The sequence below is a fragment of the Dysidea avara genome, chromosome 15 (genome assembly GCF_963678975.1).
Source record: "Dysidea avara chromosome 15, odDysAvar1.4, whole genome shotgun sequence".
Classification (NCBI taxonomy): domain Eukaryota; kingdom Metazoa; phylum Porifera; class Demospongiae; order Dictyoceratida; family Dysideidae; genus Dysidea; species Dysidea avara.
The window spans coordinates 6,467,940-6,481,760 of NC_089286.1; the positions used below are offsets into that span (position 1 = coordinate 6,467,940).

Here is a 13,821-nt window from a genome sequence, read left to right on the forward strand (position 1 = left end):
TTATCGATGTGTTATGGTCCCTACTCTAGTTGAAAATTCCAAATTTTTCTGTGTACTTGTATAATATGTCACTGGATCTGCGAAAACCCGACATAATAGTGCATTTTTCAAATTCTTTATTTATAATCTACTTAGTCAAGTGTATGCTCTTCAGTCTTGTACGTATGCCCAAAACTTTGTAGTTACAGCCCTACAAGGTAGCAACAACAGAAAGATCGATTTGTACAGCAAGTATTGGGAAAATAAATTACAGGCACTTACAAAAATGGCTGTGACTTACAAACGCAATGTAGTACAGAGTTGCAACATGCACCATCGTGTTTGCCATTAGTAGAGGAATTACTGGGTAGGTTTTTCCTTCTATCACCTTTCTTCACAACATACAGAGATGAAATCAGTGAAGAAAGATTGATCACGTACGATCACTTTGACATGACGTAAACAAACTCTCATAACTCATGTATCCTTTAGTCTACTGCTACAAAACAAAGATTTTCAAACTCCTCTTGAGTAGGCAAATAAGATGATATCCAGGTTTTTATCATTACACCCTTTCTTCACAAAGAACAAAGCATTTAAATTTTTTACGATTCTTTTTTCATTTACACAAATGTTTTACCAATTGCAATCAATAATAGCCTATACTGAAAATTTAGGCTTGCGCCATTATGTTGGGTTTTTGCAGATCTGGTCACAAATGCTCTTTACTACTTCAAGCATTTAAATGATAGTTGACAATGTCCTATCCCAAGAAAATTTCCTTTGAAAAAAAATGATGCATTTCTCTGTCATTGCATGCATTTCCTGTCCAGGCACAACTGAGTTACATACAGACGGTGTGAAAATTGCAGTATTCCATTCCTGTGTAATCCACACTTGTCTGCCACATGGCCACACTGGTAGCGTACCGTGATAATTAGTACCTCAAGAAGATAACACATTCATTTTTACCTTTAAAAAAAAAAAGAAACGATAGCAAATTATGGGTTTAAAATTCTGGGTTCCATGGTGGCCGTTGTAGAGAGGGTTTCATTGTATACTCCTAATTGTGGAATGATAATACAATACATATCCAATATAGCCGGGACCACCATGATTCATCAGTCAACAGAACATCAGTGGGAGATGATAGTGATGAGGATGATGACTATCTGTACATGACAGCTGCTGGAGGTTATCAGCTACCTCCTTCTACTCAGTCACAAACACTGCTCAGGTGTGGCCATTAATTTTGTGTGTGGTGTGTGTGTGTGTGTGTGTGTGTGTGTGTGTGTGTGTGTGTGTGTGTGTGTGTGTGTGTGTGTGTGTGTGTGTGTGTGTGTGTGTGTGTGTGTGTGTGTGTGTGTGTGTGTGTGTGTGTGTGTTCCTATATGTACTGTATGTTTTTTTTGTTTGTTTGTTTTTAAAAAAAATTATTTAGTTGTTCTGTGCCATGGATGTAACATACCTGTATGTACTTGTAGTGTACTTGTTATATTGAGTATCAAAAATGAAACATATATTGCTACGTATGCACTTTGTATTTGTTGTGATTTTTTTTTCAAATTGCCCTCATAAATTTTCTTTGGAGATTTTAGTCCATGTATTAGATTTTTTGTATATTTGACCAGTTAAGTTGCGAATATGGAAGCCCATCGATTAGTGCAGCTATTGCCATAGTTATACAAAAGAAGTATCAAATATTGCATTTAAGTGTTTCCAAAACCTAAATGTACATTTGTGTAATACAACTGCACAAAAACAGCCAAGCTGTGAAAAAGGTGCGCCCTTAAGCCTGGGTGAAAAAGTTGTGAAATCAAAAGTGGCGGCCAACAAATGGCTGCAATGATGTTAATACTAATATATTTTAACAATGCATAGCCATTATTAAATTTATTTACATTAACATCATTGTAGCCATTTCTTGGCTGCCACTTTTGATTTCACAACTTTTTCACTCAGACTTTTAAGGCTGCACTTTTTTCACAGCTTGGCTGTTTTTGTGTGGATATCACTTCTTTTTGTAATTGCAGGTTATAAGGCCAGCCTATGGTTGACCTTGATAACTCCTTTTAACTTTTTCCCTTTACTATAGGAATCATCGAAGACTGCGTGGCTATAATATGAAGAACTGAATTTTGAAGGTGCCCAAAGATAGTTGGGCAGATTCGACTCAACTAGGAATGGGAGATGCCCAACCCTGAGCAAGCTTCCACTGTAGAAATGGTTAATTATACCATTCAAGCACTATGGAGCTACAGATACATGAAAATTTTTTTATTTAGACCTTTTATTATTATTCCCAGGGTTACCAACACCCTGACATCACAGAACTATATGACACTACTCCTTCTGAAGAGAGACAAGGAGAGCAAGTCTTCTGTAAAATATAGCACTAAGCAGCATGACTCATACCACCCCTTAATAAGTGGGATAGAAGAACCCATCTCAATTTTGTTGTTCATACTTCGTGTTTCTCACGTTCAAAACGTTGATAAACTATGGTGAGGATAGCTACTTGGGTAGCTACCACGATATGAAGGTGCAATAGCCTTAACATTGACATTAAAAAATTTCCTTCAGATGTTTGCTTACCTCCTCAGAATCCTGAAGCATAAACGTCTACACAAGTTTCATCCTCATTATTAGCTGTTCATGTCAAAGGCCGGGTCTTACCTGTAAAGAATGTGTGAAAACGGCATTTTCTGGTTCCGTAAAATGACCCACCCACACTGGCTGTACTTGGCCGTATGACGCGGTTATATCCTTTTATAATTTTGTAGAATGTTCTAGAACAATCTAGATCTTCCACTGATAGATCTATGAAATTATGAACTTGACTATTCAATAGATTTTAGATAGAAATTTCATTTATAAAGTAGAGATAAAATGAAGTGATCAGCTGTGATGGCAGCAGCTCAGTGGTTAAGGACTTGGGTGTTCAGTATGGTGGTCCCTGGTTCGAACGCTGGTCAGTAACCTTTTTTAGACATTTTTTATGCACCTTTTTTACCCCTCTATTACAGTATTTTGACCCCGCGATTTACAATGTTTGGTTTTTGCCTTGTAACTCTGTAGCTGTCAAATGCGATTTCTTTTAAACCATGAAAGGTTTGGTTAACCTACGTATATGTTTACCAATTTTTAAAATTATTCCCATAAGTGGTTTACCCTGTAGGCGTGACAACAAGTCAGCCTTTTTTAACGCAAATAACCGTCCATAGCGCTATGAATATTAATCAGATTTGCACCAAACTTATTACGTGATTGTGCCGCAATTTGTTCTTAAAGTGTACTAAAGCTCAAAGCAATTGAGCTACACATTTGCATTTTACAATAGTTTTGTAAAGTGTGCGAAAAAAATCTGAGCCCCCCAAGCCTCCTAAACAGAAAAAAAAACAAAGAAATAAAGCTGAATTTTGAAGGCTTATATTTCACGGTTATAAGCCTTCAAAATTAAGCAATCTAGTGCAGTATAAAAATGATTCCAATTCGAGAAGGGAGCACGGAGCTACGTATGCGTGAAAACAGTGTTTTGTTTCTTCCTGTAAATATACTCACGGTGTGGCACGCCGGTTTTCTTGGCCGCACAACACACTGCCATGTGTCTTGATACAGTGTTGTTGTTGTTGTGTAGTAATGTGTCTCAGACGTTACACAATTTGAGGAAGAGAAGACCACCTTCACCAATCTCACTAAATGATTCTCTTATTGACTGCACTCCATCAAGCCCCACTAACAACACTGACTACAACATCACCTTGAGGATCCGCTGTAAAGGGAACATTCATAGATATAAGACATTAACTGTAAGTGTGTGTGGTGTGTGGTGTGTGTGTGTGTGTGTGTAGGATAACATACATGCATGTCACTACTACACATTTTCTCTATGAAAGTAGTATGAAAATTCATGTAGTGTTTGTGGAAAATTCATACCGCTATAGTATGAAGTTTTTAAACGGATTCATGCCACTGCAAAATATTCATGTAAATTTCATGCAAAGCTTGTTGTGTATGAAAACATTTCATTTCATACACTTTTACCATGAACATTGTATGAAATATGTTCGTCATATTTCCTATAATTTTCATGGTAAACGTGTATGAAATGATGCCATGAAAATGTTTTCATACACAACAAGCTTTGCATGAAATTTACATGAAAATTTTGGTATGAATCTGTTAAAAAATTCATACTATGGTGGTATAAATTTTCCATGAACATTGCATGAATTTTCATACTAATTTTATAGAGAAAATACCTAGTAGTGTGTGTAGTTTGACACTTGTGTTTGTGTTTGTGTTACTTACTGTATAGCCTAAATATTTCAAAGGGGAAATTTTTTGCTGATTTTGCGGTTTTGGGGGTTATTAGCAAAAATTTTATCCTTGAAATAGTTAGACCTCCATACTCTCTATTACATTTTGGGAGTGTTTGCAAATCTGCAAAAAAAAATTTTTTTAGCAACATTGCTCAACCTTGAAATATTTGTCCCTCAAAATATTTAGGCTATACGGTGGTAGTATTTGGATGTGCCCAATACTATGAATATACAAAAAGTGCTACATAACAAGGCACTTAGAAATATAGCAAGAGTCAGGTACTACATATTTCATCTTGAGACCACTTTTTGAACAACATATTTCTTGAAAAGCACAATCATTACTTTTGGTAAGTGGTATAATGAGTTTCTTCAAGGGTTTTATTCAAAAGTAACTTGAAATTTACCGATACACAGTGACTGCATGGGTGTAATGGGTACTGGAGTGTCCCACGAAATTTGACAAATTACAGTAACCATAACTGGAATCTGGAATGGAACGTAATGACCAAACTTTTGTGCTTGCTAGCTAGCTCCTAGTATAGTGTTGGTCATGCAGCTGTGTATGTTTATTGTACTTTAGTGGCGTTTCTGTGTATCAAGACTGATTGTGAGGCCTACATACGGCTATATATAGAGTCTTGTAGACCTACTATTTATTTTGAAGATCAACTACTCTAATAGAGCAGTCAGCATTCTAACAATTTCTAAATGAGCATTCACACTTGCTATGTATTTAACAATATGTTCTTTATTGTCGGATTGTCCTCCTGTATTTATGTACCCATAAGTCTGTGTTTAACAGTCTGGCTATTAACACTGCCTAGTTCATTATACTAAGAAATACTTGGTATGCTTTTGGCACACCTCAAGACATCTACAACAGGGCAAAAATCACTTCCAAGATTTAGATCTCACAAAGATTTCAGTGTTTTTTACACAGATTTGTAGAATTTTTGTAGGTGTAGACTGTACACAGAAATCAGTGAAGATTTCAGGCCTGTTAGCATAACTGGCTAGTTTTAATAGCCATACTATGTGAACATTCCTTATAGCTACTTAACCCATTAACAGCCACTGTTGCCATATGGTGGCATAGCATCATAACTCACTCATAGAATAAACTTTAGCCTTGCTATAACTTGTAAAACACATTTCATAGCAAGATGTACTAGTACTGAAATAGACACACCCATAGAGGTCCCGTTTCTGGGATAACCGGATCTACCCAGACTAGTACACGTTTGTTATGTAATAGCATAAGTGTAACCTTTTATAATAGGCGAATTAAATCGTTCTTCGAATTGAAAACCAGTAGCTGATAACAAAGAAAGTGTTAGACATTGATGGAGACTTTATCCCAAACGTGGCATGGTGGACACGTGTGCAACTATACATGCACAACAGCAGAAATGGAACAAATCACGAAGAAACCAGCTGTGGAATGGACCGCACTGTAAGTAAACTGTATAGAATAGTTCTTTGGAGTGTAATACACCTTAGTAAATAATTAGTTGGGATTCTGTTGTTTGTTCAGGACCAAAGTTTAGACTTTGTTGTTTGATAACTTGTATTGGACAGTTAGTATGATACAATTCGGCAATTCGGCAATTCGGCCAGTGGTCCCAAAGAATTTGGCCGTGAATGGGTTTTAATTAAATAGAGGAAAATAAAGAACAAAAAATACTACTAAGTTAGTGACTACTCAATTAGAAGATACCATATTTGACTGGTTAATAGTCATGGCTCCTATATTAGCCGTGGCTTGTATTATGGCTGCCCCGGATAATAGCTGCACCACAACGTAGAGCTGTTGTCATAAAATCAACGGATTGTGATCATTCAAGTTCTTGTAGGTTAGGTAATCCTAAGGCTGCAGCACATGTTGCTGTCAGACCTTCAGTGCTGGTCACTGTAAAGTGCTAATTATACAACCAAGTACTAAGAATAATACGAAACGCGGTTAAAATTATGTCATAAATAAATAAATAATTAAATAAATAAATAAATAATTAATAATTAATGTTTGAGAAAACTACGAGGCCTAGAGACATGAACTAACGGGGGATAGATTCGCCTGTGAATGAAGGCACAAACGTATAATCGTCGCTCCTGTTTGTGCTGATGACTTGACCATACGTGTAATTCTATATAACGCCCAGTACCACACCCTTGCTTAATTAGTTACATATTGCGCGAAGAAGATTGGTGATGCCCGTGCAGGAGAGCCAGAAGCCACTTGTGTAAACAAGAAGATTGCAAGTAAGTTTTTTATGTTTGTAACATCTCAAGTCTCCATGCCAGCTGCCAGTGGATTCATTCACGTAAATAAACAATACAAGAAAACATTAAACTGACATAGCTATTCCACGCTCTTTACAATAAGCTTACAGTTACATATAAAATACAAGTAAACAATTTTGTCTTGTGCAGCTGGCATGGCGAACTTTCTTTGTGTTGGTGTCAGGCAATTCAATACGTGATTAATCTTTTTTGCCTTCACCTGGCGTAGCTACTAGGCTCTAGTGGCTTGGCTGTCTTCCTTTATCTGGTTCATCTGGCTTGCATACGTCTACAGCATTGTGTAGCTATCTCCTGAAAGTTGTGTATGCATAACTATAGTGTGTCACCCATCACTGTGCCATTGCTACATCACTGATGAACCTTACTTAGCTCTAGTTGATGTTGATATGCATTGCTGTATATTGGCTAATAATTTTTATCTGCATGGTGATGTTGCCTATAATGTATTGCTGCATACAATACTGCAATAATGTATAGGTCTCTCCTGTATGTTTTGTATACATATACTTTGTACACATCACTGTGCCATTTATGCCACACCAATGATGTACTGGCACTTAGCTACTGGTGGCCTTTAGTTACACTATTGTGTTATATCTGTCATTACTGTGACATATTGAGTTGATTTTGGGATAATGCATTCGCCACCTAATAGCCTCACCGGGGGGCTGTCACGTTGGTGTATGTACTTGGTTGTATGTGACGCGGTCCTAGTAATAATAATAATAATAATAATAAGTGTTGAGAAAACATGTTTGAAGTTTAAAACAGTTATTTTAGAGAGAAACTGAAATGTACTGAAGGAAGGTCAGTCATTTGTGAGTGCACATAAATCAGACTTACTGCTACACAAACCATAGTAGTCACCTTCACATAGTAGCCACATGGTTTTTGTTGCTGAACTGTTGCTATTAACAGGTGCTGACTGGTCTATTAGAGTAATTCAATCTTCAAAATGTACAGTTGGTCTATAGGACTAATTTAGTCTTGATATACGCAAATGTTGATAAAGTCTATACACAGCTATACAACTAACACTATACTGGGAGTTACACAGCGAACACAAAAGTTTGGTTGATTCAGAAGTACAGTAAACAATGGATTCGTAGCAACATGGAATCCAAGATGATGCCACATGTCTCCCATGTACAGATTTGAATTGGGACTCCCAGTTATATAATGTTTACAGAGGTGACAGAAGAAGACTGTAATGACACAACGAACACTGTTAGTAGCAGTATTAATGTAGATAATTTGAAGGTCCTGATACTACGATATACCAATGTTATTATTATTAATAATTCAGGAAGTACAAAAAAGGGCACATAACCTGTAAGGTTCCTGATCCTGAGATACAGAATAAACTATGTCATAAGAATTTGTGTCACTGACATGTAGTCATGTACATGTGTTGGGTGTGGCAATTTTAGTATTTCATATCAGCGGGATATAATTTCTCTATCATTCTTTGTAGCATTCTATTTACAGTGATAGTCATTCAATGACATTTGTCAACACAGTTCCGAGTCAGTATCCTTACTGTATGTTGTTCCAATACTCACCTATAACCAAGTTCCTTATCTATGCATATGTTTACACACTGAACTACTCCGAGTACAATAGTACCTCATTATGTAATAACACTTAAGTTTTATAGACAAGTTAAATTGTTCTTCGAATTGAAAAGTAGTTTTTGATAATAAAGAAAGTGGTATACATCGATGGAGACAGGTAAAGTCAACACTAGAGTTTATCCCGGACGTGGCATGATGAACACAAGTGCATATGCACATACACAACACCAGAAATAGGATAAATCATGAAGAAACCAGTTGTGGAATGGATTGCAATTTACACTATAGTAAACTATATAGAATAATTCTTTAGATTGTAAGACATCTTTGTAAAGGATTTGTTGGGATTCCATTATTTTTTCAGGGTGATTTTCACCATTTTTAAGACTTTGCTGTTTTATAACTTTGTTGCAGTTAGACTGAAACAACATAGTCAAGCTCCTTAGATATATGATTACTAAGTAGTTCTGTGTATTAGTAAGGTTAGCATGACATGAATTGCTAGCCAGTGATCACTGCCTTCAATGGGTGAATTAATTACAGCTGTACTTAAGGACACACAGCCAATATCAAATGGTACAGTCGTACTGTTTAAGTAGGGATCGTGGTGAATGTTTCATGCATTGCCCAAAATTCTGCCTTTATAAATCATCCTACAGACATTTTACATGGCAAAAATCACCTTTACGGAATAGTACTAGTCCATATAATACATAAAACCGCATTAAATACAACAAAACACTTACAGGTAGCCGGATATAAAAATTTTTAAAATCACCAAAAACTCTGATTTTTGCCTCACTGCCTGACCACAGTCGCAAGTCTAGAGCCCAAACGAAGCAGCGCACGGTCACCATTTTACGCCACAACAACAAACTCACCGGTGGGATGTGCCTTTTGGGGTTCCGACGAGTGTACACCCTGTGCGCCTTGTCTTTCCTTTTATCTTTTTTGGTTGTCTTCTTATTCAAGCATCGAAACCATACCGAGGCATTAATTTTCCGTATCAACACTTTTCTGTAGACACCACAAAATTATTTCAGAAAGCGCTTATGCTGCTGAAAGAGTGGGGAGCTTATAATTTCAAGTGTTGCACATGAAACATTAAGGCTGCTGAGTTGTCACTTCGACTTTTGCCAACGCCTGGACTGCAATCGACGAAGAGACTTGAGATGGACTGATACTCGATGGCTTGTTCCTCTGAACACATTGACTCAGCCACTCAGTGCCGGACGGCGAGATCAGCGAGTGATTTATGTGATTGGATAGTACTCGAGTGGAAATTGTATTACTTCATCCTGTTAGTTGAGACTAAGCTCCAGACAACTGAAAGGGTCTGTTCATTCAAACAACTTCCAGCCAGGGTGAATAAAAAGCGGACCATCGTACTGAGACAGGTCATAGACAGGGCTCAACCCAGAATATTAACCTAGAGGGGGCGAAGTAAGTCGCTTCGGATTCTAGGGGGGTCTGGGGGCATGCTCCCCCAGGAAAATTTTGAAAATTTAGGTGTAAATATACTCAATTTTGGTGAAATTTTACTGTGATGCCATTGAATATTGACCATTGGATTATACAACTTTGGGATCAATTAAACCTTTCCATTTCTCAAGGCTTTAGGTATAAACCTAGGGGGGGGCAATAGCTAACCCAGAGGGGGCCTGTGCCCCCCCCCCCCCCCCCCCGCCCCCCCCTAGATTAACCCCTGATAGATCTGAGTGCCACTGGTACTACGATCAAAGGTAAGCTATGCACGCTACTACAGGCCTATGTGCTTCCAATTTTGGCATAGTACGTACTTTAATAAGCTGTGACTAGCTAGCTGTGCTACAACAAAAACTAAACAAACTAGTATTTAAAAAATTTAAAATGAAGTAGGGATCTATGCAATAAAAAGTAGTGAAACAGGAGATGAATGATGGTATTACAGTATAGCTTGATGGGAAAGTCCCTACTTTGGCACATTAGTTATAATTTTGCTCAATGCTGAGGTAGGGACTTTCCCATCGAGCTATGCTGTATTACCATCATTCATCTCCTGTTTCATTGCATAGATCCCTACTTCATTTTTAAATTAGCAATTTTTAAAATACTAGTTTGTGGTGAAAGTTTGGGTATAGCATTTAACCAGTGCTTGCTGTAAGTGCTGAACTGTGCACTTGACAAAACAATATTAGTCAATTTACCTTATATGGCAGTTTATTACTCTTTTGCATGGCTTCGCCTTTCCTTAAATGGTTTTCCTTAATATGAAGGTTTTGCTGCTATCATATAGAATACTATATGTACAGATACAATACAGTTACGTGACTATACAGTGTATTGTATAGAAAATACAGTACACTTTGACACTTGATCCTCCCACATACAATATATACTAGTTAAAATTCTGTGGTAAGTGCACTACAGAATATATAGAGAACTTGGTGTGGTCTTGAGCACTCAGTGAACCATAGTGCACGAGCATACACAGTGCTTTTTACTGGTTTTATGTGCGTGAATCCGGAATTGCAATCAAGAAGAAAATACGCAAGCGATTAGTTGCTAACTGTGGAACTTGCATCTGCTTCAGAACAGGACTGATAATTTAATCATTAAGAAACATTTACTGAATTAAAGAATAGAAGAATGAATTGTAATAGCTGATGATAGTTAGTAATGTCAACCAGTTTAAATGTTGTACTCAGTAACTACAAGTATTTGTACGTTGCATGTATATGATCATTGTAGTGTTTTGTGTAATCGTTCTTTCCTGAGTCTTATAATTCTTAAAGTGTAGTAGCTACACCATCCAGAGCTCCTGCAGGCGAGTTCTGCCTTCCACCTCAGTATCCTACCTCAAATATCTTCTTACACCTCTGATAAATATGTAACGACATCCATTAACAGAGCAATCCTTCTCTGCATCCACTACATTGTAACTACCAACTATCCCTACCCATTCTATTTCTGCCAACATGGTACCATTTTCAGCTTTTCCACACAAAATTCATTAATAAATCATTGTCACCATTGTGTACACAATTTGTATGTGTATGCATGTACAATTGTGACAAAGTGTTTATTGAATATAGAGTTCAAGTTGATCAATGATGACAAACCCAAAGGAGAAATCATTGTGTCCACATATCCTAGCTTCTATATCATCTGTGGTGGTCCCATCCATCTCTCGGTAAAACCATGGTTGGGTAGGGTTGTCACAACAGTTGCTAGTGATGCAACCAGATCCGTCCCACAATGGGTCATTGAAGTAGTAGGTAGAATGGCTATATGTATTATTAGTTCCTGATTCACAGTAATAGTCAGTTCCTACAAAGGGAGGAGGAGAATATGCAGAACCAGGAGCACATGGACAGTTAAACTGATTACTACTACTATCATGTAGTCCACTAGCAAATGTCCAGATATGTTGACGTGGGTTACCATGAGTGATTGATAGTCCATCAACATAGTTACGGTCTATTGAAAATCCCAGGAAAGACGTATAAAAAGCATTTGACCATCCTTTCTGGTATCCTCTTGCTCTACCACACACTCTCTGATAACTTCTACCATAAGTAGGGAAGTTTGTAGAGGAACAAGTATTGGTACCATCACTGACCACACGACAGAAGCTAACATCAGAGTGAGTACCATTACGCCATCCACTGGGACAATCCCCTCTTGTGCTGACATTGATATTGGCAATTCTTCTCCATCCTCCTCCCACACCAGCACATGTGGGGATAAAGCCACTAATTGCTGTCATGTTACAAAATGTCCACTGGTTGATGTTAATACGATAGTATCCTGACATGTCACCAGTTTCAGGATTATTGTTGTAAATGTCCTCACAAGATGATCCAGTATAAGTCATTCCACAGTACACCCTGCTGGGACCATTAGTGATCCAGTAATATCCTGACCACTCATGAGATTCAGGATTTTTATTATAGATGTCCTCACAAGACTCACCAGGATAGAAAGGTGATTTAAACTGATACTTGCTACACTGCTCAGTAGCCATCACCAGTTCCTTAGTGAGGATCACTGTTATTATGAAGATCACTGACAACATTTTCAACAAACTTGTGCGTAACTGACTGTACGTAACTGACTGTACGTAATGTACACTTGTTACTTTATTCTAATGAGAACTGTAGGAGTATACCAATGGTAGTTGACAAACAGGAAAGGGTTATTGATTAGTGACTACTTCTGTCAGACCACAGAGCACAATTATGTATATACTACCTCAAGTTAATAACATGATGGTACAAAGGACACTGTACTTTAAACGTTTTATTGCTTAATTATTGGTCTTGCAGTTTTAGTTGTTGCTGGCACAAATATTTTGTATTCATTAGTAGCAGCTGATTTAACTGTTCGCTAGCTGGCTAAGTAGTAGAAAGTATACAGGTGTGTAAATATCATGGAAGAGCACCAGTAGAAATAATCATCACTTTATCATGTGTTTTATTGTAAATATACCATTTGATAATGTTATGTAATTATTGTATGATTGTAATATGTGTTTGACATGTTAAGATAAATCAGTCATGATCGTAAAATGGTGTTAGTAGTTCTGTTGTAAAAATGTCGTTGCGAGCCACCAGAACCCGGCACTGTCCTTCACAGGAAATGTCACAAAATTGGTGAGAGTTTGCAGAGCAGCTTTCTAAAAAGAACCAAAGAGAATAGCAAAAGTCAAAATACCATTTATGGAGACAAGGAAGTACAACAAATCTACAAGTAAGCTGCTACTGAAGATGTTGACAATTGGATAAAGTGCTACAAGCCTTTCAGAATATACGTAGCTCATGACATGAAACATTATCGACAAGAAATGTGCATTATGGAAGAAGAGGATGAATCCCTTGTTAAGCAAAGATAAACGTGTGCGAATATAACAAGGCTAGCCTGCAGCTGTGTGACAAGACTAATTCATGACAAATTTGTCATTGATGAAATAAAGACTCCTCACAAACCATCTTTGACCTCAGCAAAGCAATAAAAATAGTGTTCAGAATCATAGGAGCAGCAAAACAAAAACATGACAAAGTTTTTGCACAGACCAAATGTGGACGCTATGCAAGGACGTAATAGCTTAAACCCTACTTACTGTGGACAATGCACAAGCCCAGTACGTGGACAAAAATGCTCATTATGTGCACAAGTTGCACCATTTTGCTAAAATATGCCACAACAGGACATCCATACCAAGACACAAGTATTGTATAAAATCACAGAGAACCTCATTCAAAAGTGATTGCGACCCGAGAATTACCACAAAAACCAAGACTAAAACTCCACGAAGTACTGACCACAGCACACAAAGGGATCTGAACTCAGACAGTGATAGTAACTCATGCCAGTCATCTGGTGAATTTGCTCTACAGATTGAAGAAGTTTACACTGACATTCTAAAGAGAGACAGTTGTGATTAGCTTGACTTAAAAGGTGGATACTAGAGTAGCGTAAGTGTTGCACCAGTAAACAATAGTGAGTCTTGATGGTGTTTAATTTGGCTTAGTTAAAAGAGTGTGTACACTCCAATCCAGCTAAAAACAGGAACTTATAAGCACCAAAGGTGGAACTTGTGAGCTTATGAGCTCCTGCTAAAAGGATGCCATTAGAGACAATCATCGTAGCCAGTTTAGAGT

General features: G+C 37.4%; 3 protein-coding genes across 3 annotated transcripts in view; 1 reads left to right on the plus strand and 2 right to left on the minus strand.

The window, feature by feature from the left end:
• The window catches only part of LOC136245727 (sigma intracellular receptor 2-like), a 209,173-nt gene that overhangs the window by 169,514 nt on the left and 25,838 nt on the right, over positions 1-13,821 (minus strand). The window lies entirely within an intron of this gene.
• LOC136246049 (NFATC2-interacting protein-like) overlaps positions 1-13,821 on the plus strand; it is a 34,323-nt gene that overhangs the window by 3,653 nt on the left and 16,849 nt on the right. The window contains exons 2-3 of the mRNA XM_066037496.1: positions 1,082-1,216; positions 3,617-3,788. Coding sequence (XP_065893568.1) covers positions 1,082-1,216; positions 3,617-3,788 — 307 coding nt within the window. The remainder of the gene's footprint in view (positions 1-1,081; positions 1,217-3,616; positions 3,789-13,821) is intronic.
• Positions 11,155-12,279, minus strand: LOC136245577 (uncharacterized). The gene has a single exon (XM_066037086.1). It carries the CDS (start codon positions 12,234-12,236, stop codon positions 11,241-11,243), a length of 996 nt encoding a protein of 331 aa, XP_065893158.1. The 5' UTR covers positions 12,237-12,279; the 3' UTR covers positions 11,155-11,240.